Consider the following 24,215-nt stretch of genomic DNA (forward strand, 5'->3'; position numbering starts at 1 on the left):
AAATATTTTATGGAGTGTACCCTATAAATATTACAGTGCAATGATATCATTCAAAGAGCATTTTGGTTGTAGGATCTGAACTGTTACTAATGAGTTAACTTTAATGAGCTAATGCTGTTTAACTCAAGTAGGAATAGATACCCTGCACTGGGTTGATATTGAAGCATCAGAGAATAAAGACGATGATGAAAGTTCAAGGATGGTACAACATTGCTTTGGACTCCTGTTCATTTTTGCAATAGGCTTTAAGACAAAGGGAGTGGGTAGAGAAACTGGAAAGTATCAATGAGCGTTAAGCCCATGTGTTGAGCCCCTGGTTTGCCAATGCCATAGTTCTAATCACAATGCACATTCGAAATTCTAAGATCCTGATGCCACTATTCCTTCAAATGACTTGTGATCCTTTTCAAAACAGTGTTTTCTACCATTATCACCATTTACTGAGTTCCTATGCTGTAGAAGGCTTTGTGGAGAATACAAGGAACATTAAACATAGTCCCTATGTTTTAAAAGTTATTTTTTATCCTTTGTAGCTTTTACACACTTTTTGCCAATAGTGACAAGCAATCCACCTTTCTTGAAAGGTTCTTTGTGTTTTAAATACTGTAGCATAGGCTGACCTTTATAAATAGCTAATAAAGGCACACTGGTGCTGAGTCTCTGTTGGAGGGGGAGAGGGTTGAGAAAACTTGCAGGCTGTTCCAATGAGCAGGTATATGGGTTCTGGCAGTCTGAAAACATTGAAATTCATTCATCACATCCCAGTCTCTGACCTAGGCACTGAGCATTAAAGGCAAATAAATCATAATTCTGCACATGGCTCACAATCTCATGTGGGTATGAGACTCCGTTTATAGCCAGTGTAAATTTAAGGCTATCTTCTAAAAGTCAAAAGAAAGTTGTAGCATCAGGGCTAAGCTATAAATCTGAGAATAATTCTAATTATGGTATTCTGCCTAAATGTATGGAATCAAGATATACCTTTAGAGAATTTTCTTAGAAATTACTAAAGTTAAAGTAGAATACTTACATGCAGTGTATTCTGATTACACTTAGTAAAATATGAGGGCAATCAGTACCAGCTGTAGTATAAAATGATCTATAAATGGAGAAGGTATAAAATAAATGTGGGTATCGCCTTCCCTTGAAATCCAGCTCTTTGCAAGTTTCAGCTCAGGTCATGATGTCACGGTTTCATGAGTTCGAGCCCCGCATCAAGCTGTGCACTGACAGTGCGGAGCCTTCTTGGGATTCTCTCTCTCCCTCTCTCTCTGCCCCTCCCCTACTCACACTGTCTGCCTCTCTCTAAATAAATAAATAAACTTAAAATGCTCTGAGGGAAGTCCTATTGGAAACTTTCCTCTTGATCGCCAATGGCTATGCTGCAAAGAAGCTCAGGCAAGATACTAAATGATGAAGGGCCACCTGAAGAGAGGCCCTGGAGAGTGAAATTTCGTCTTGGGCTTCCAGCGGCAGAGGAGTCCCCATTCACTGGTCACAAAATCAATGCAATACTGCTTCTTTATTTATTTATTGTAGTACTGTTTGTTAGGTACCTACTAAATGCAAGCCATTGTTTCACACTGAGGATTATGGGTGGATTAGACAAAGTCCAGCTCTTCATTGACCAAATGACCAAATCCATGAAGGTCACAATTTTCACCAAATTACTTTCCTTAAAAACCTTAAAATAGGGGTCCCTGGCTGGCTCAGTCAGTAGGGAGTGTGACTCTTGATCTCGGAGTCATGAATTTGAGCCCCACATTGGGGGTAGAGTTCACTTAAAAAAAAAAAAAGCCTTACAATGGATGCTTTGCATCATCTCCTTTATCAAGCATCTCAGTATTTTAATCTCATCCAACTCTGACCATTATGCTGTCGAATCTGTTTCCAGTGCTAATGGGGCTCCCACCACTGCCTCCTTTAGTCACAGCTTTGTGATCTGTACTGCCATATTAATACATTCTCCAGCCTGGTGGCTTAGATAATCAGGGACAGCATGCATCACTGGCACTTGCTGTATTTGCTTTAATCTCTTGGGACTTCTCACATATTTTTGTTTTGCAACAAGTTGAGAATTTTCAGCCCACATTCTAAAGCTATTACTATGATAAATGCTTCTGTGCAGTGAACAGTACATTCTAATAAGGCCTTAGGCCAGCTATCCCACCTCCACACTGAGGGCCAGCTCCAGCCCAGGTCAGACACAGCCTCAGGGATCCAAGTGCAAACCTCTTGGTCCTTACGGAGGGTTAGAAGTACAAAGGCAGACGGCAAATGCGTTGTCCTAGCCCAGAACTGTCTATGATATCTCCATCTCAATGGCAGTTAGGAAGCCAGAGCCACTAAGCAAAACATGGTTTGATTTGGCTTTAGGGAAGATCCAGGAACCCAGTATAAGCTAAAAACTTTGCTCACCGTCTCGCTTCTTTCAGGATGATCCCTTTAATTTGTAAATTACTTTGTATTTTTCAAATAGTTTTCACTTACGGTAATTCAAGTGAAATTAGCAACTCTGAGAGCAAGGAGAGGAGATAGTCACCCACATTTGGCAGGTGGGGAAACTGAGGCTCCATGAGGCTACTCAGCCTCATAATGAGATGAGCAAAGTGACTCCTTTGTGTGGTGTCCCTTGGGCTGTCCGCTACCCCTGTTCTCAAGGGAATTTGACCAAGAACTACAGAGGAGGACAACATGGCAGGAACTGAATGAAGGAACAAAGCTCAGAGTTGAATGCTAACGCACTATGTGCAAGCCCTTTCAGAAGGCTGGGAATCAAACAGCGAAACCAGAAGAAAGAAGGCCGTTTGGCATCAAGGTCATAAAGCGGGGGTAAGAGGAACAGTGACAGGAGAGGAATGACTGGGCCAACACCAGTAAATGACAGCAATGATAACGGCAGCACGATGGGGACTGGTCCCAGGCCAGGTCCAGATCAGCAGTGTCCCCAGGTCAGGGACTGAGAGCTAAAGCCAGGAAAGGAGCAGGGGCCCAGAGCCACAGGCCACAGAGGACTTGGGTGAAGGAGAGGAGAATTCAAGAACTGCTTAGGAACCAAGAGAGGAAGGACAGGGGCTTGGGTCAGGATCCAGCAATTCTACACGTGGCATCAGGAGAAACAAAACCATTTTGCTGTGTTTACCGCTACCTTCCTCCTTGTTATTGTATAGCTCCATGTGGTCTGGCCTGAGAAATTCGGGTCACACAAATTTGATCAGGACAATTTCTAATGGTAAGGAGGTCACCGAAATGGAGAGGTACACACGAACACAACTATTTACAAAAGTCTTTAGTAAGTGTTGTAATAGATTGTGTATCTATCTATTTCTGCAAGATGCTGGGGAGGGCATCCATTTCTAAGTTATTTGCTAAATAACTTAATTCTGTTCATTAACTTTGCAATTTGCTGAAAACGTAATACTCCTCATGCTGCCTTAATTCTATTAATGCTATATAATTCCCTCCATTTTATCAAACTTTCAGTAAAGTCTACACTATCAAAAGAGTATTTGTGGGAGTGTTTTAGAGAAAAAGCAAGGGAAAGGGCTTGTGCCCCCTTCCTGGGTGGCCGTGGGACCGAGAGAAGAACCCCTTGGCCAAGAGAAGTGGGATGTGCACGACCAGAGAAGGAGTGCACAGCTGGAGGTGGCCAGAAGACACAAGCTCTCAAAGATGTCAAGGGCTATCGGTGGGCTCTCCTCCATCATGAGACACAGGTCAAGTTACTTTTACATTGAATCTCAAAGGAAAGACAGATTTCAAGCTGATTCTTGGGTTACATTTGCTTAACTTCCTTTAGAATCTTAAACTTTCTGAGAGTTACTCCCTGGGCCGCCCCAAAGTGCCACCAAGTTTTGTTGTGTCCATGTCCCTCCCCACACCGCCTTCTAAATTCCTTTGTCTCTTTGAAACATATTTTTGGGGTGCCTGGGTGATTCAGTTGGTTAAGCATCCGACTCTTGGTTTTGGCTCAGGTCATGATCTCACGGTTCGTGAGCTCGAGTCCCCTGTCAGGCTCCACACTGACAGCGTGGAGCCTGCTTGGGATTCTGTCTCCCTCTTTCTTCCTCTCTCCCACTCGTGCGCATGCTTTCTCTCAGTCTCGCCCTCCCTCTCTCCCTTTCTCTCAAAATAAACAAGTAAACCTAAAAAAAATACATTAAAAAAACCCATATTTTTTCCTTCAGCATAAAATTTAGAGCGGGACCATATTAAATAACACAAAATTCTATAGCTTGAATAATGGTGTTTATTTTCTTTAAATACACTTAAATATGAAACAACAGACAGTAGTTCAGTAAACTCGAAACTACAAGCTGGACAGTTATCAGAAAATCAGTGCTGATCCTACAAATCAAAATCTGCATAATAAAGAGTCAGAATAATTCACAAGAGAGTTTGCATTAGTGGAGGACTTGGAGACTATAAAATTGCCTCATCAGCATGGAGTAATCAATACGGCACCTGTGACTGTATGATGATCAAACCTTTCTCATTCACAAAAAAAACAAAAACAAAAAAACCCAAAAACCAAAAAACAAAACCAAAACAAAGGTTACACAGGTTCCCTCCTTTCCATTCCTTGCAGTGCAGGGATATCTTCAGGTGGAAGATATCTGTCAGTGAACCAGGAAATCCCAGCTGGTGTGCAATGGAAGGGTGGTCTGGATACACTGTGGTATCAGATAAAATAGAGGGTTTTTCTTCCCCCTAGTACCTGGGGAAAAAAACCACAGTGACAGCAACTTGGCAAAGCAGCGTGCCATTTAAAATGTCAGGGATGGAGACCTTGGGAAAAAGCGGAGTCAAGGGTTTTCTTGACCGTGGAGCCCATGGGCAGCCCTTTTCTCCTTTGGAAAGCGGCAATGCTTTGCACATGCTGGTTTTCCATTTGCACATGTTCTGGTGTGAAAGGGACATCTGTCCTCACAGCTGTTGCAAAAGAAAATAAACATGAGAATTCAGAATCAAGGACTAAATCCAAAGGAATAACTCTGTTCTGATTTGATTAAGTTTTCAAAGTAAATTTTCCAGATATGTATGTAAAATGTCAATATAAAATCCTGAACGGGTATTCCGCACGGATACAAAATCTATGAAAGCCCAGACGGCAGCCTGTAAGTGTCCTTTATCGATGAATTTCTTGCTATATAAATCCAGCGCCATCCCCTTCCTCGATGAGAAAACAAACCGACATATGTGGACGTATATTGAGAGAATGAACCCAAGAGTCTGCGGATCTGAAATCTACCCCCCAAATAATTGTTCAAATCTCATCAATTAAGTCTTTGCTTAAGATCCATAAGCCAACAATAACAGGCAGGATTTTCTTGTTTTCACAAATCAATCATCACTCTATATACTCTCACTTATCCCTTAGTTGCCAAACCTCTGCTTTACTATCAAAAAAGGGGGGGAGCTGAGAATTGGCAAAACATGCTTTTGGAAGGAATCTCACCAAATGGAAATGGCATTTATAGTAAATGGCAACGAATGAAATTAAGGTGAAAGTGAAGTGCCTTTCACCTGCAGGTGTCTGGGTGAAATATCTTGTGCTTCTGGCAGCAGCTCTCCAGGCTTTCTCTGCACTCAACGCAACTGCAGTTTTCCGGGTGCTGGATGAGATCTCTGGGACACGGGGTTTTACACACACACTCACAACGATCTTCGTCAAACTTCATGTGTGGCCCACAGACAGCGAGTTCCTGGAGATGAGAGTGCTCTAAGTGGAAACAGAGAAGTGTTGGTTGAATGGCTGTAGCACGGATAATGTGGCGTCAACGTTGGTTGCATACTTCACATTATTCTAAAATAACTTGGATTCTCCTAGTCTGCATTCCTGTAGATTTTTGCCCCTAACCTTTTCACAGGGTGAAGGAGATTCACCTCTGATTTCATGATACCAATACTGAATTCATGTGTTCTCCTAAATTTGGGATAAAGATGTTATTTTTTTAACAGATTTTTTTAAAGAGAACTTTAGGTTGGTGACTTCCTAGTTTTTAGATGAAGAGTAAAAGGAGAGAGGAACAGAAGTATCAGCAGTATAGAAATACAGAAATATACCTCAGGCCTTCCAGACTGGATAGAAACAGTGATGTATTTCCTCACCACAGATCACAACGCTGTTATAAAAGATACGACAGTGATGATAAACTTTGATTCCACAGAACGTGTTCAGCTGAGAGGAGGGTCTCAGAAGTTTTTGACACACTTAGTTGACAGCTATTTCTTCTAGAAAGCGTACACGACAATTGGATAACTACTACTCCGTGTGCAGTTCTGATCATCAAGTTGAAATTCAGTGCAGAAAATGGATGAGACAGAAACTTTGGAAGAACTTGACTATGACACTTTAGCATTCTTGAAGGTTTTGGAGGCAAGTACATGTCTAGTTTCTTCCCCAAACCTGCTTCTCTCCCAGTTTGCCTCCTTTAGGGAATGGGGCCATCACTCCGGACTCACCTGCCATTTTGGGTCTTATCACTTTGTCCACCCAGTTCTGTCGCCCTAAGTTTGTTCTATCATTCCCATCATCACTGCCACCACCTCAATTCAGTCAGTGCCTTATACTTTTGTGTGTAGATGGCCGTCACAGATCTTGCCGTCACACGTTTTATCCCTTCAATCCATTTTCCACAATATTATCAAATGCAAATCTAATCACGTCATTCTACAGCTTTAAGTTCCTTAAGAGGTTCCCCTCTCTTACAGTAAAAGAGTATTTTCCCACCAAGACGTATGAGACCCTCCATGAACTAGACCTTCTGAACTAGAACCTTCCAGACTCTTCTCTCTCCCTCTCCCACTCCCCCCTCTCATAAATATCTGATGTTCCACCCATACCAAATTATACTACCTTTTATTCCCCTGATATGCCAGGGTCTCTAAGCCCCATGCTTTTGGCCTTGCCCTTCTCCCTGCCAGTTATCTTTCCTCCCAGATATCTTTCCCAACTTCTACAATTTTAGCTAAGTGCCCTTACCCTGTGCATATTTTCATCCTGTCCTTTCTTGCATTGCTTACATGTGTCTATTTCCTCCACGAATTAAAAAATGCTGAAGGTTATGGGAACCAGATCTCATCATTCTGACATGAAATGAGCACTTGATAAACGCTGAGTGCATTTGGTATAATAAAAGGGTCCGAAACAGGCTGCTGTATGAAGACTCTGAAGGATCCCATCCATCGTTCCAAGACATTGGGTTAAACCATATGTTTTTGTCAATATCTGACTACTGACAATATACCAAAATGGCAATCTCATGTTGTCTAATCTTCTAGTTTTAACGGCTCTGTGATTGATATTTGATGATATTCCACCTGTGTGGAAAGGGTGTTGGAAGGCTAAATCTGGGGAGATTCTTGGAATTGCATAAAGAGGAAAAAAGTGAGCTTTGTAAGCCATATGCCAATAAGGCATATGCCACTTTCAGGCAAGAGGAGAATATATTATTCCCATTGGATATTCTTTCCTGATTTGTCAAAGACTAATTCACCATATAACTGTGGATTCATTTGTGGGTTTTCTATTCTGTTCCATTGATCTATGTGTCTATTTTTATGCCCGTACCATACTGTTTTGATGACTACAGCTTTGTAATATAACTTGAAGCCCAGAATTGTCCATTGATTGATGAACAAAGAAGATGTGGTGTGTGTATGTGTGTGTGTGTATGTATATGTATATACATATGTATGTATATACATATACATACACACATATGTATATATGTGTATATATATAAATATATATATATATACACACACACACACACACACACACACACACATAGTGGAATATTATTCAGCCATAAAGAAGAATGAAACCTTGCCATTTGCCATGACAGGGATGGAGTTAGAGAGCATAATGCTAAGTGAAATAAGTCAGTCAGAGAAAGACAAATACCATATGATTTCACTCATATGTAGAATTTAAGAAACAAAACAAGCAAAGGGAAACAAAGAGGGAGAGAGACATACCAAGAAATAGACTCTTACCTATAGAGAACAAACTGATCGTTACTGGAGGCGAAGGAGGGTGGTGGGTTAAATAGGTGATGGGGATGAAGGAGTGCACGTGTTGTAATGAGCACCAGGTGATGTATGGAATTGTTGAATCACTATATGGTGCACCTGAAACTTCTATAACAGTGTATGTTAACCATATTGAAATTAAACTAAAAACTAAAAACAAAACAAAATGAATACATTGCTGAAGAATAGTCAAGTAGCTCTTAAAAGACTTGCATGAGGGGCGCCTGGGTGGCGCAGTCGGTTAAGCGTCTGACTTCAGCCAGGTCACGATCTCGCGGTCCGTGAGTTCGAGCCCCGCGTCGGGCTCTGGGCTGATGGCTCAGAGCCTGGAGCCTGTTTCTGATTCTGTGTCTCCCTCTCTCTCTGCCCCTCGCCCGTTCATGCTCTGTCTCTCTCTGTCCCAAAAATAAATAAACGTTGAAAAAAAAAAAAAATTTTTTTTAAAAAAAGACTTGCATGAATCACTAGGTGGCGGTAGAGATTCAATGAGGCCACTTCAGGTAGAACCAATGCCCTTCTTAGGTGGTTTAAGGAAACACAGTCCACTGGGTGTTTGATGCTGAACTTCACCAAGGTAGTTGGCAGAGGCTGGCCTCAATCCTTATAGCCATTAATTAAAAGTAACAGAGACTGGGGCGCCTTGCTGGCTCAGGTAGGTAGAGCATACGACTCTTGATCTCAGGGTCATGAGTTCGAGCCCCACTTTGGTGTAGAGATTAGTTACAAAAAAAAAAAAAAAGAAAAAAAAAAAAGAAAAGTAACAGAGACCGGGTGTAGGAGACCTGAGCAAAGCAGCAACTAGCTAAGGGTGATACCCTGACATATGCTATACTGATTTCAGTCTTAGGGAGGGTGATGGTGGGATACCATGAGCTCTGCTCTCATCCTTGCTTCATTCATCCAGCAGTAAGCTCATGGGGTTTTTTTCCCCCAATTCTTGAAGTTGTGGCTGTCTTGAGGAATTTAAAATATAGAATCAGGACTCCTCAATTTTTCTTTTTTTCTTCTTCAGTATTGTTTGTTTGCACAGTTTAAAGCAATGATCTGAATCCAACGAGATGAAATTAGATTGGTCTTGGATTCACTACCCCAAATGTGCTCACTCAGGGAAGAGCTGTCATTGTAGAAAAGGCAGTTGGCTTAACAGCGGCATGTGTGAAAAAGGTGCGTAGGGAACAGTACGCTCAGTATATGTCCTCAGTTTGATGGGGCCACTGGAGAAGTGACCGTGATCTAGCTACCCCATGCCTCTCACTTCCATCACTGCTGCAACGTCCTCCGAGGTCCCCTGCCTCCTTTCCTGCCCTGGGCCAACACCTCCTCCTCTACCCTGTCACTGGTGGATTGTGTTAAAATTCTAATTGGTGCTGTCACTGTCCTGCTTGAACCAGCTGAGTGGTTTCCCTTTGCCCTTAGCATCATGTCCAGTGTCTGGGACCAGCTGCCCAAGGTCCCCTGTGAACCTCTCCAGCTTCCTTTCTCACATGTACCCAACCCCTTCCCATTATGTTCCCACCATGCTGAACTTTCTCCAGTACCCTGGCATGCTACCTTATCTCACTTTCAGTCCTCAGCACTCGGGTTTACCCTGCTCAGAGCACTTCTCTCCTTCCTCCCACTCTTCACACCCTCCGTGCACATGTGCACCAGCTGTGGTATCCCCAGGATATCCCATTAATAAATTGTATATGGATTGCATGTTAAAATGGTACTATTTTGATATGTTGGATTAAATGAAATATATAAAAATTAATTGTACTTGTTTCTTTTGACTTTTTAAAAAAATTTTTAAATGTTTATTACTTTTTGAGAGAGAGAGAGAGAGAGAGAGAGGAGGGGCAGAGAGAGAGGGAGACACAGAATCCGAAGCAGGCTCCAGGCTCTGAGCTGTTAGCACAGAGCCCGATGCAGGGCTTGAACCCACAAACTGTGAGATCATGACCTGAGCTGAAGTCGGACACAACCGACTGAGCCACCCAGGCGCCCCTCTTTTGACCTTCTTAATGTGAGTACTACAAAATGTAAGTTACATATGACTCTCACTATAATCCCACTGAACAGTCCTGTTCTGGAGAGAGAGATTTAAGGTTCAGTATAATTTACTAACAAGAGTGTGCCCAGGTCTTGAATGCTATTTACATCCTAACCACCGGGTATTCAGACATCCTCTGCTAGAATATACATCAATCATGGGGAAAACCTGCCACCCACAGAGGCAGCCCTGTTTTCTAGGACAGTACTCCATAGAGCTTAGTCCTTACAAAGTCTTGCTTGTAGATCAGAGTTTAAAACAAGCAAGGTTCAAAGTGCATGACTCCTTGTGATCTTTTTCAGTGGAATAGTGTCATGTTCTCTGGGAAATAAATTTTACCAGTGCATTCATTTTCAGCCAAACGATCATCACCCAAAATCACAGCATTATGAGTTCTGAGCAGCGACGACAACATTCGGCTCCCCACTCCTTTTAGCCCAATAGCTAGCCATGGTTTGCTTTTACCTTGCCCTAGTTCCAGAAAAAGTTTTCTCCTATGTCCCATTTTTTTCTCAAATAATTGGCATGTCTTCATATGGCACAGTTGAAAGAAACCAACCAGTCTAAACTTACTTTCTGTTCCTGTGAGACTTCCATACAAATAAGTTAGTAAAATGTGGTCAACTAGTGTTTAGCTCTAAAGTGGTTTGCATGAAAGGCTACCACTGCCTTTCAAATCCAATGTCGTTGGATGCTCTAATCACTGGGCTTTTCTTTAAGATTAAAAAGCAGAGCTATGCATTGGTAGACTTACTATAATAAGGAGAGCTCACAGGGCTCTGCTTCTTTCGCTCTTAGCTGTGCGATCTGGAGAAAATAACTAGACTTCTTGGTGTGTTCCCATTGTGATTGTTAAAAAAAGGGATAATAATAGTACATTAGAGGCTTGCTTTGGGGATTGAATGAGTTAATAGGTACATATAAAAGGCTTACAACATTGCCTAGTCATAGTAAGCACTCAGTATCTATTGAGTTAATTGCAGTTGTTATTTTTATGATTACTGCTAGTATTTCCTTACTGTTATCATTACCTTCCATTCCAATGAGTGGATTCTCCTCCCGTAAAACACATTTACATTTGTTGCTGTCCCATAGCATGTCAATAGGACAGAGTTTCTTGGAATGGGAACAGCTAGGAGAAGAGAACGAGAAACCAGATTTAAAAGCTTTCAAGGGCAATCATACCTTTGGAACATCTTCTTTAATGCTGAATAAATTTCTGAGTGGAGGAGCGTTACGACTTTTAAGGAGCTTAATTCATATTTATGAACTGCATGGTATTAGGTAGTAATTCTGTAATCACAAATGTTCTATTTGGAAATGAAACTGTAATTTTGGACAGTTAGCATCTTTTTAAGAAGATTGCTGTTAAAACTGTGCAAATTAGCTGTCAACAGAGCCTATTTAGCAAAAGTAAACATTGTCCTAACAGAGCCTTTAAAATGGAGAGAACACTGGCCGGGCCGGCAGGAACAAGCTGAAGATACACGTTCCTTTTATAGGAGCCTCTGTCCCCGTGAGAGAGGTACAGGTGTCTTCTTGGCTCGGTAATGACGAACATCAGCACCAGCTCACTCCACTTGCCAGCCACCCAATACATTTACTGCTTGCTTTTGCGAGATCTAAGTCTCTCACTCAGTTAATGTTTTCATTCAGTGTTTGTAATTTGCCCTTGTGTTTCTCTATATGAAAATCTTTTTCCCAAATCAATGATTCGTACCTTTGATTTCAGGACACTTCGGGGTGTCATGATTTGTCTCACAAAGAACCACAGAATGCTCTGAAGAAATGTCAAAGTCAAATTAATTTTAAGCCATTTTAATTTAAAATGAGAATTTTCCATTTGGTAATCTTAACAGGAAGTTGAGAAAAATCACCAAACTCAGATGCGGATAGTTTTGCCGCTCCCCGGGGGACTTGGGGAACCGTTTTCCCTCCCCAATTTGGGGGCTTGGAAGTATAAAGAGCCAGAAATGAGTTTCATGTAACGCTTGTTCTGGACGAAGGGGACGTGTGCCAAATTGGAGACTGGTGTAGACTGTTACGGCTGCACCGGACTATGCACATTAAGAACAAAGGTGTCTACAAGTAGACGTGGTGAGTTCCTAGCCACCGAGTTATTGGTCCCTCTACAACATACATCTGACACCTAATAAAAAACATTATTTGCCAAACCGTTATTACCAGTAGATCTGGATTAGAAGCTTAAAGATGATGAACTTGAAAGCGATGACTGTATAATTAATGAAGTATTCTCCACACACAGCTTTAGCAAAGGCAAGAACAAGCGTAACTGAATACAAGAAATGCTTACTGATCTTCTTCAGGGACCTGGATGGATCTTCTGATAATGGAGTATGGATGGCGGGGAGCCGTTGGCAGACATTTACAACCTGTATGGTTGGCAACTTTAACAGGCACTAATTCAGGTACTGAAGTCAAAGGCACTGATATCTGAAAGAGCTAGAGGAGAGAAAGAGAACCGTAACACATACATATTTTTAGATGATAATAATCTCTACAGTCTGCATTTTTGCCTTTGTCCTTATGGCACTCACTTTAGGAAAGCCGTCCATTAAGAAAAGAACTAATGAGGGGTGCCTAACTGGCCCAGTCGGTTGAGTGTCTGACTTCGGCTCAGGTTATGGTCTTGCGGTTCGTGGGTTCGAGCCCTGCGTCGGGCCCTTTGCTGACAGCTCAGAGCCTGGAGCCTGCTTTGGATTCTGTGTTTCCCTCTCTCTCTGCCCCTCCCCCATTCACACTTGGTCTCTCTCTCAAAAAGAAATAAGCATTTAAAAAAATTGTTTTAAAAGAATCGAACTAATGAGGATAAAGGCTGGCATGATGGAAAGGATACTGGCCTGGGAGTCAGGAGACTGGGGGCTTATGCAACTTTACCAAATATTTAAGACCAAATCTCTTAACACTTAGTGTCACTGGTATCCCTGAAAATGGCACTGTTGGGCCTTCCTCCTGTTTTCATTTGAGTGTAAATTATAAGGACTAAGTGAAATTCTAGCTATGAAGTTTCTTTGAGACCATGGCAAACAGATTATTGTTTGAGACTATTTACTTATCCCTTCTCATACCATCTCCATTGAAGGAATATAGTTTCCTGTTCCTTGACTTTGGACTTGGCTATGTGACTTGCTTCGGCAAACAGGATGTTAGCAGACATGACACAACGGCAAACTTGAACTGTGTATGCTTTGTGGGCTTGTTTTCTCCTGCGTACACCGTAGCCATGAGAAGAGCATGATCTGGCAGGCGTGCTGGGCCAAGGGACGAGAGACCCGGGGGACAGACCTGCACTCAATCTGTAGCTTGGAGTCAAGCCCAACTGAGCCCACTCTAAACCAACTGAATCTTACATACATGGGTAAGAATTTAGGGTGTTTATTATGCAGCACTACACAGTAGTAACTGACTGATACAAGATCATCGCACCCAACCAAATAATTATAGGTAACATGAATATCATTCCGTTTCTAAATTTAAAAAAAAAATTTTTTAATGTTTATTTATTTTTTAGAGAGACAGAGCATGAGCAGGGAAGGGGCAGAGAGAGGGAGACATAGAATCTGAAGCAGGCTCCAGGCTCTGAGCCATCAGCACAGAGCCCGATACGGGGCTCGAACCCACGAACCGTGAGATCATGACCTGAGCCGAAGTCAGATGCCTAACCGACTGAGCCACCCAGGAGTTCCTCATTCTGCTTCTATATGCCCTGTTTTGTGTTAATTCATTTATCCCTTATAACGACATTACATGGTAGGTTTTTATTTATCCACCACCAACTCTACAGGTGAAGAAACAGATGTACAGAGAGGTTCTATAACTTGCCTAAGGCCACACAACTTGATTGGAAGAGTGAGGATTTGAACCCAGGCAATCCGCTCTAGAGCCAGAGGTGATACTCTTAAGAATATGCCTTATTAACTTTTTGGAACAAAATTTCTGTGAAGCAAAATTTCAGAAGAAGCAAGGTGGGATCTTGACAAGTAGAATTCAGAGACATGACAATTACTTTGTTTCTAGAGTGGCTCTATGGTGTATGGACAAAATTGAACTTGACTTTAGTGTTCTGTTTATTCAATCCCCATTCCAAGTAGTCTTTACTACACACAGCATTCATTTATTCACTTTGTTTCTAAGATGTAGGTCATCAAATAGTCCATAACTTTGGGGTGAGAGGTAGTTTTTTTTAAACCACTGTGCAAATGTTCAAGAATGCATATTTGGCAAGAAAAACTCCTGTACACTTACCCTTAAGTACATTCTTTAAAACTAATCATTTGTTGAGTACAGCAGTCAAAATAAAGTACTCAACTCTCTATTAAGTGGAAACAATCCATTAAAGTTGTGTTTATTCTGACCTTTTGATATGTAATAGAAGTTCTATGAGTCTAACTAAGAGAAAGTTTAAAAACTTTCTTACTCTGCATAAACTTCAACTTCTTGCGAAATTTTTCAGGAATTTTTTAGGGAATAACGTGGTCATTTCCCACTACCCCCCGCTGATTGTCAAACAGTAAAAGGTCAGAGTTTTTACAAGTTCCAAGATTCTCTAAAAGAATTTAGAGAAAGAAACTCTACAGCTTGTGGGCAATTTTAGGGGGTAGGGGAAACAAAATGAAGCATAAATTAACTTATTACCAAACAAATCGGCATTCCATTCTTTCCATCCAATTAAGAACATTACCCACCATGGATATTTTCGTGTACATATGTAATTTTATTGTACTACCTCTGTACACAATCATGAGCAAAATGTACACATTTTGCATAGGCAAATGTGACAAATAAATATATCAACACGTGGGAGGAATCTGCAACGGAGAACCAAAAGGAATGTAGTCGGACTGACAGCCTTTTAACATGTTTTCCTAAGTTTGGTATTACTGCTCTTCGATGCCACATCTATTACATTTCACAACAATATAGTAGCAGTGATAGAAAGAAAAACTTATCTACGGGGCGAAAGAGATTTTACAAGATGGAGAGGGAAGAATTATTTCTTTCATGGGGACGAGAGAATTCTTCTCAAAGATCTTTTGTGCCAGATACGCTCCATTTGCCCCTCCCGAGATGCCATCCTCTCTCCTTCCCCACTGGGCTCGGTGTCTCGAGACGCTGGCCTCCACGGCTGCATCTATAGGTCCCCGCATCCTCCACCCTCTGCCCCCGACTTTTTGCCCCCACCCCTCCAACCGGACCCGCAGCCCTCTTCTCCCCGTTCTCTCTGGGTTCCTGAAATGGCTCGAGCCCCTAGCCTCTTCAGTCCAAGGGTGAGAACAGCTCCCCATTTTTGCCAGCTCAGGGCATCTCGCCAGCTCTTCCTCCTTCCCACAGCCCCACCCGTCCAACTCTTCTCAGTCACTCCACTCGCACACACAGAACCCAACGAATCCACAAGACAGTGCAGATTCTCGACATCAGAGCATCAGAGAGGCTAGAACGACATCACGCGCTACACGGTGAGGTTTGTAATTAGCCACCCCCCACTCTACAGGGGAGGAAGCAGATGTACAGACAGGTTCTATATCTTGCCTAAGGCCACACAACTATTGAGTGGAAGAGTGGGGACTTGAACCCAGGCAATCTGCTCTAAAGCCAGAGGGACTTCAGGCTCTGGAGTCCCACAGACCTGGATCTGAATCCCAGCTCGGCCACGGCTCAGCTCTCTGAGCCTCAGTCTCCTCATCTATAATAAGATATCCTCTTGATTTGTTTCAGGGATGAAATGAGACGGTGCCCATTGACATTGGGCTCAGCGGCACGCCTGTCCCCCGGGGCTTCGGAGGGGGCCGCGGGCGGATGTCCCCTTACCTGTTTGGAAATGTAGGAGGTGCTCGTGTTCATGCAGACGCGGCTCTCCTCGTTGCAGCAGCCCCCACACCGGAACACGTTCACACAGGGGGGCTTGAAGAACGTGTCGGTGCTCCTCCCCAGCTCGCTGGCCACCTCCACGCATGTCTCTCTGGGGCTGCACTGGGTTCTCTGCCATTCCTCGTCGATAACTGCGGAGAGGAAGCCGTTGGGGCCGGCAGGCCAGCGCGGGCCAGGGTGCTACCGAGCACAGTCATTTTCGCGTCTGCACTTTGGGGGGGGGGGCGGCCCTCTAACCAAAGACTGTTTTCGGAAAAATTAAAACCACAATCTGTGTCCCTTCCCACTGATCGAATACCTTCTTTGGCAAAGAGCATCATGTCTGGTATTGGAACTCCCCGGGTACCCCTGGGAGACCTGGCTAATAAGGAAGCAAATGGAAGCACGTGAAGAAATAACCTGTAAATGTTATTTGTTAAGCAATTTCGGGACACAGCTGGACAGCATTTCTTCCACTTGAAGTCAGGTGCGGGTGGGTCCTAGCGCCATCAGGAGATGCGTGTCCGTTGGCTGCTAAAGTAGCTGTAGGAGGATTCAAACCCGGCAAACCACATGAATGGAAATTTAAGTGGGACTGATCTTTCCTCAAGCGAGGGTTTCGTTCATTTGCGAGTGCCCCATGCCGGTGTTTATGTAAAATAATGAAATGAGCCAGGTCATTTTGAAATTAGCCAGGTCATCTTCTGGCCATTCTAGCTAATTTGAAGGAAACCAGAAAAAGACACAAGCCTCTGGGAATAAAAAGATTACATACTTCCCTGTAAAACAGTACTTGCTTTTTCTCTCCTAGTTTATTTTTAAAAATTAGACTCTTCTGCACAGCAAAGGAAATAACCAACAAAACTAAAAGGCAACCAACGGAATGGGAAAAGATATTTGCAAATGACATATCGGACAAAGGGCTAGTATCCAAAATCTATAAAGAGCTCACCAAACTCCACACCCGAAAAACAAATAACCCAGTGAAGAAATGGGCAGAAAACATGAATAGACACTTCTCTAAAGAAGACATCCGGATGGCCAACAAGCACATGAAAAGATGCTCAACGTCGCTCCTCATCAGGGAAATACAAATCAAAACCACACTCAGATATCACCTCACGCCAGTCAGAGTGGCCAAAATGAACAAATCAGGAGACTATAGATGCTGGAGAGGATGTGGAGAAAGGGGAACCCTCTTGCACTGTTGGTGGGAATGCAAACTGGTGCAGCCACTCTGGAAAACAGTGTGGAGGTTCCTCAGAAAATTAAAAATAGACCTACCCTATGACCCAGCAATAGCACTGCTAGGAATTTACCCAAGGGATACAGGAGTGCTGATGCATAGGGGCACTTGTACCCCAATGTTTATAGCAGCACTCTCAACAATAGCCAAATTATGGAAAGAGCCGAAATGTCCATCAACTGATGAATGGATAAAGAAATTGTGGTTTAGGGGCGCCTGGGTGGTGCAGTCGGTTGAGCGTCCGACTTCAGCCAGGTCACGATCTCGCGGTCCGTAAGTTCGAGCCCCGCATCAGGCTCTGGGCTGATGGCTCGGAGCCTGGAGCCTGTTTCCGATTCTGTGTCTCCCTCTCTCTCTGCCCCTCCCCCGTTCATGCTCTGTCTCTCTCTGTCCCAAAAATAAATAAACGTTGAAAAAAAAAATTTTTTTTTTAAATAAAAAAAAAATAAAAAAAATTTAAAAAAAGAAATTGTGGTTTATATACACAATGGAGTACTACATGGCAATGAGAAAGAATGAAATATGGCCCTTTGTAGCAACACGGATGGAACTGGAGAGTGTTATGCTAAGTGAAATAAGCCATACAAAGACAGATACCATATGTTTTCACTCTTATGTGGATCCTGAGAAACTTAACAGAAACCCATGGCGGAGGGGAAGGAAAAAAAAAAGAGGTTAGAGTGGAAGACAGCCAAAACATAAGAGACTTTTAAAAAACTGAAAACAAACTGAGGGTTGATGGGGGGAGGGTGGGTGAGGGGTATTGAGGAGGGCACCTTTTGGGATGAGCACTGGGTGTTGTATGGAAACCAATTTGACAATGAACTTCATGCATTGAAAGAAAATAAAAGGCAAAATTAAAAAAAAATATTAAAAAAAAATAGACTCTGACACTTTGATACTTACACTTGTACAGCCTTTCCATGGGTGTTTTGGGGAAATGAGTCAATTTTAGGATAAAGACAACTTTAAAGACTTTCCTTGAGCTTGCCATACAACTGTAGAGTTTAGTATGTGTTGGAGGTGGTGGTGAACACCCTCCTGTGGTAGGAAGCTTCTAAAATGACCCCCGGTGAGGCCCACCTCCTGGTGTTCACGCCCTTTTACAATCCCCTCCTCTGTGGGGGCTGGGCCCAGGGACTTGATTCTTATGAAGAGAATACAGCAAAAGTGATGGGAATCTCACTTCCATGATTAGGTTTAAAAAGACGGTGACTTCTGTCTTGCTAGCAGTCTCTGGCTCTTGCTGGCACCCTCTCTCTTTTGCCTTTTCAACTTGTAGGCTCTGATGAAGCAAACCGCCATGTTGGAAAGGTCCACATGGCAAGGAACTGAGGGCAGACTCTGGCCAACAGCCAGTGAGGAGCAGGGACCCTCAGTTCAGCAGTTTGTGAGGAACTGAGTCCTACCAACAATCTCTGAGTGAACTTGGAAGCACATCCTGCCCCAATTAAACCTTGAGATGCTGCCCACAGCCCAAGATGACACCTAGACGGCAGCCTCTGGAGAGATCCCGAAGGAGAGACACCCAGCTAGGCCATGTCTATATTTCTGATCCACAGAAACTGTCAGATAAAATATGTTTAAGCAGCTAAGTTTGGGGGTAATGTGTTACACAGCAATAGATAAACTCTCCTCCCTTTTTACCCCATCTTCCAAAGTTTATGTGGGTCTTTCTCCACGTCATTCTGGATTCCCATAGATGCGAACATGTTTCTGCCAGAAGGGACAAACAACTGCTCGAAGTGTACAGATATAACATTATTGTTGGAGATCTGACCCTAGTCTCTGAATTATTCCTTCAAAACACCTTTTCCATATCTTCATTCCTCCCCCCTCCCCTTAATCTTAATATTCCTCATACGTGGCTTCTTCAGTCAGTCACAAAAACAAGATGTTTGGCCACCTGAGAAACCTTGCATATGCTATGCAATCTGCCTTAACTTTGTTTTTTCATAATAAAATCTTTCAACCCAAGACCCTTTTAATTTCTGATTATGAATGTTTATATAAAGAGCCTAAAGGCTATAACCATGAGAGAGAAATTACCAAATTTGGTCTTAATATGAATATTGTTTAAGTCACTATTATTAATCACGAGTCCTGGGAAAAGCAAGTAGTTGACTTACAAGAATAGTGCTTTGTTTAAAATTCTACTTAAATGTTGCTTTCCATCTGCTTTTTGTAAGACTAAGTTTTGAAAGTTGGAGTGGTACGAGATTTTAATCAAAATTGTGTGGAACTATGAGTAATGCCACTGCTTAAAAGCTTCATAAGTTTACTATTCTTTCCTAGCAAAGTCCTGCCAAGCAGGACTGCTGTGCCTCAGGGAATGACCCCCAAATCTGTGAGGAAGAGTTGATAACAAATGAGAAGTGGTGTAACACCTCAATTTGATCATTTACTGCTTCTAACTGAGCAAACAACTTCTGATGATTCCCATATAAGAGACATTTTAGAGTTGGCAAATTCCATATTTTTATGTTTTTTAAAATACAGTTGTTTTGTTTTTGTTTTTGTTTTGTTTTGTTTTGTTTTATGGTTTCCGCCTCAGAAAACGTCAAGACGCCTGGGTGGCTCAGTCGGTTAAGGGTCCAACTTCGGCTCCGGTCATGGTGATCTCACGGTTTGTGAGTTCAAGCCCCGCCCACGTTGGGCTCTCTGCTATCAGCACAGAGCCCTCTTCAGATCCTCTGTTCCCTCCCCCCCATCTCTCTGTTCCTCCCTTGCTTGCACTCTCTCAAAAATAAATAAAAACATTATTAAAAAAAAACTGTCAATGTAACTGACTTTTTTTTTTTAATCACCTAGTCTTGGTTGTATGGTAAATGCTTGTCTCCCTCCATTTTCATGGAGTATCTCCAGGTTCACCCCAGGCCTTCAGACAGGTAATCTGGCTAAGGCCTTGGATCTTCAGGTGAGGTCGGATCCCTCTGTTTCCATGAAGTCCATGCTAATTGGCCACATAGAAACAAGTAGAGCTTCAAACCTCTGGCTTAAGTGGGTTCTAGGCCAGGGTTCCAACTGTCTCAACTCAGACACACGGTCATACACAAGAGCACAAAGAACCCTCTTCGCACCCATGCCCCCAGCGCTGCCAAGAGATTTATCCCCCGACACACGGCCTTCCCCACAGCTGACAACAGCGGCCTGTGCCACCTCGTCGTCTTTTTACATATGGAAACAAAGAAAGATAATTCTAGAAAAAGAGAAAAGAATAATTTTGGCCTGGTGGTTAATTTGAATTCTGTGATAGATGTAACCCATCACTAGGTAATCCTAGGTTCATCAAATCTAAAATGCTAGATCAACAATGCCCCAGTGGCTTCTTGTGTTGTTTTGCTACATTATCCAAAAAGTCCAATGCCTAACCAGAGGCCCCGTGACAGTGTTTGGCAAGCTTCATTCATTATGGCACAGTACCTATACAGACAATGGTTTTCTTAAAAAGAACCTTCATATCTTACTAGGGAACAATCACCCCCTTTATTTCAAATTAGGTTAGTTCCTAGTCTGGAGTTTGGATTCTTTTGTTGAGAGGATTCTCCACCTCTGTCATCTAGTAATACTGATATGCATTATGACAACTCAGCTTCCAACTTCTACTTTTCATGTTTGCTAAAAAAAAAAAAAAAAAAAAAAAAAAAAAATTCCCAGAATTTTGAAGACATAAAAGAAGTGAAACCTAACTTCCTCATCTTTAGTCGATGTAGATGCGATTTTTTCTCTATGAAGAATGGTCTTTCTAGGTTTGTTTTGCCCTGGCATCTCTGAGTTAAAATATAGTTGTGAATTTTAAAGTGTTCTCTTGCATCGGTTTTCGATCTCAAAATCATGTTGCATATATTTCTCTGCAGAATCAACGTAGGAAACAAGGGTTCTCTGCTAACGCCGAGGCTATGAAATCAGGCACCCCGTTTCTTTTCCCGGACCCGCGCCTGCCCTCCTCAGACCCTTGGAAGAAGCTGGTGCACGTGTCAGTATCTGACACACTGCAGAACTGGCTTCTGGCCACAGGTGCGTACGCGCGCGCGCGCCTACCTTTTAGGGTTTCAAGGTCGTAGAAAGTGGCCGCAAACCTGGTGGCCCGATGGGAAGCCGAGCGGGAGTCTGTACCGGTCAAACTCGGGAGCTTCAGTCGGCATCTCCACAGCTTCCAGTCCTCGAAGTGTGTGATTCGCAGCAGCTCCTCCAAACCGGAGGCCGCCCTGATCTGCTGTTCAGACCGTTCTAAGGTTGACCGAGACGCCCGCTGTCAACAGACAAAAATACTGGTTTCAAAGCCAGTTACTAAAGTTTTAGTGTGTCCTGACGGCCCACATTGCCGACCCTTAAAGATGTAAATGGAGCTGAAAAGAAATTAGAGAGATCGTTCAAATGTACACCAGTACCTAGGAAAACTACTAGCGAGTATTTTTGATTCACATGCTGCTCATTGATGATTGAATCAAAAAAAAATGATTCCCCTGGTTTCTCGGGACATTTAAAAACAGTACCATAGTGGCCGGAATGGTGGACTTCGAAATGCTATATCCCAGAACCTGGGAGCGTGACTTTACTGGGGCCAAGGATCTTTGCAGAGGTAATTACTGATCATGAGATGAGATCATCCTGGATTATCCAGGTGGACCCAAATACAAAGACAAGCGTCCTCTTAAGAGCGAGGGAAAGACATGGACACAGATGAGGTTTTGTGAAGGCGGAGGCAAAAGTTAAAGTAATGCAGCCACAAACCAGGAATGGCCCGGGGCCGCCAAGAGCTGGACGAGGCAAGGAAGGATTCTCTCCGAGAGTCTTTGGAAGGAGCACAGCCCCGCTTACACCTTCATTTCACGTTTCTGGATTCCAGAACGCTGAGAGAATAGAGTTCTATTGTTTTAAGCCACCAATTTTGCAGTAGTTTGGTACAACAGCCACCGGAAACTAGTAAGGATTTTAAAATCACACAGTTTTTGTGACAGGAGCCGATGACCATTGCTTTCATCTCTGTTATCTGAGAAGCTGGCCCACAAAGTCCTGGGGACCCTGCCTATAGACCCACAGGAAAGAAAGGTTTTAAGACCTTGATAACCTGAATTTTCTAACTTCTAACCCTCTGAGCCTTTCACTATTCCCGTTCACTATTTCGAAGGCATCTTTTTTTTTTCTGATAAAATACACTTCCAAAGTTTATGTTGAAAATTTGCTTTCTGCCCAACTACACGGACCGTATCGGCTGATACAACGCATGGATGTGTGAGACTCCGCCAATACGGTAAATTGTTCAAAATAAGGGGCTTGGTTATACAAATATGATACATACATACAATGAAATACCATGTGGTCATCAAAACCAGTGATGTAGACGTACATTGGGACAGAATGAATCGAGCTCCTCCCTGGGATGTGCTGGAGAAACGATACAGCAGTCTGTCTATCGTCAGGGACCCAGATTTTCACCTGCTGAGCCTGCGCCTACTGGATCTTTGTTTTCCTGGGCAGCTGGGATATGCGGGCCGAGGGGATTTTTAGAGCTGGGTGAGGGGGGAGCCAAGGGACCAGGACAGCTGCAGGGTGGTGCTGAGGAGGGAGGACGGAGAGATGGGTGTCGGCTGCCTGCTACAGGGGAAGGAACGGTGGGGAAGGAGAGCTGAGCAAATGGAACCTTCAGGAAGCCTTGCGTCGAGTGGTGTGATGTACACCCTCCTCCACTGCGCCTGAAAAACTTTAGTTAAAATCTGCATCAATAATCAAAGTTTTAGGAGGACTTTTTGTTTTTAGATATGATGGTAGGTACAGAGTGTTGTCCAAAAGCGGGGTGCTCAGAAGAGCAAGTGTGGTCAAGTCATGTATGATTCGGTTTTTATATATTTTAAAATTGTTTGTTCATGAGGGCGCCTGGGTGGCTCAGTCAGTTAAGCAACCGACTCTTGATTTTGGCTCAGGTCATGATCTCGAGGTTTGTGGGATAGAGCCCTGTGTCGGGCTCTGCTTGGGATTCTCTCTCTCTCCTTCTCTCTTTGCCTGCCCATCCCCCACTTGTGTGTGTGCGCTCTCAAAATAAACATTAAAAAAATAAAATAATTTGTGTATAATGTCCTTCGTGTATGTATACATAAACAATCATTGTTAATTAATCATACATGTAAAATTACATATATATATATATACACACACATATATACACACATATATTATATATATACTACCTGGAGGGATATATATGAAAATATAAACACTGATTCCTCTTCTACATCAGGGACTGTCAAACTACAGTTCCCTGGCCTAATTCAGCCTGCTCCCTGCCTGTTTTATGAATAAAGTTTTATTGGCACACAAACATGCCCATTCTTTTTACATATTGTCCATAATGGCAGGGTTGAGAAGTTGCAAAAGAGACCTTCACAGCAGATTCAATCTTGAGGCCAACGTCCTTTCAAATTTCAATTCTTTATCTTTTCAGGCATTATATTTTTCATTATTCCATGTGTTGTTTCAATTCTAGTTTTGAAATATCTACCAGACATGTATTGGAGCGCTTTAATGATCGTACATGTCTCTTAAGTGTACTTTCATATTTATCTATTTTTTTTCCTCCCTTCATCTCTCTTCAATGTGTGAAATTAATTGGTTCATCTTCCCAATCACCACTTCTCCAATTGTGAGTCTAGTAAGTTTTTAATTTCAATCACCACATTCCTAATTTCAAATATTTCCACTTCGTTCTCCTTCCTTTTTATTTCTGTATGTTTCTTCGAATTTGTCATTTTATGAATATCATTCCTTTAATCTCTTTATCTCATTCCTAAATACACTTATTTCTTCAAATTGTCTTATTTTAACTTCATATATATGATTTATATCCTGATTATTAATTTTATTGGCTTGCTTAGCAATAATTACCTCTGTGATTTGGAATTTTGTTTAGTAGTTTCATCTTCATTGGGAGTTCATTTTTTTTTCTCCCTATCCTCTCTTCATTTAGAAGTTCTGTGGTTGCAACCCCTGACTCCCAGGGCCCTGAATCCAGAATCTTATTGACTATTTATGACT

The 24,215-nt window shown here is 42.6% G+C and overlaps 1 protein-coding gene across 1 annotated transcript in view; it reads right to left on the reverse strand.

Moving 5' to 3' along the window:
* Nucleotides 1-4,475: 4,475 nt before the first annotated feature.
* VEGFD (vascular endothelial growth factor D) overlaps nt 4,476-24,215 on the reverse strand; it is a 35,469-nt gene continuing 15,729 nt past the window's right edge. Inside the window, exons 3-8 of the mRNA XM_030304780.1 lie at nt 21,225-21,435; nt 15,899-16,089; nt 12,384-12,532; nt 11,101-11,201; nt 5,527-5,722; nt 4,476-4,932 (exon numbers count right to left, since the gene is read on the reverse strand). Of these exons, the coding sequence (XP_030160640.1) occupies nt 4,806-4,932; nt 5,527-5,722; nt 11,101-11,201; nt 12,384-12,532; nt 15,899-16,089; nt 21,225-21,435 (975 nt within the window). The 3' untranslated portion in view covers nt 4,476-4,805. The remainder of the gene's footprint in view (nt 4,933-5,526; nt 5,723-11,100; nt 11,202-12,383; nt 12,533-15,898; nt 16,090-21,224; nt 21,436-24,215) is intronic.

This window comes from Lynx canadensis, chromosome X (assembly GCF_007474595.2).
Source record: "Lynx canadensis isolate LIC74 chromosome X, mLynCan4.pri.v2, whole genome shotgun sequence".
NCBI lineage: Eukaryota > Metazoa > Chordata > Mammalia > Carnivora > Felidae > Lynx > Lynx canadensis.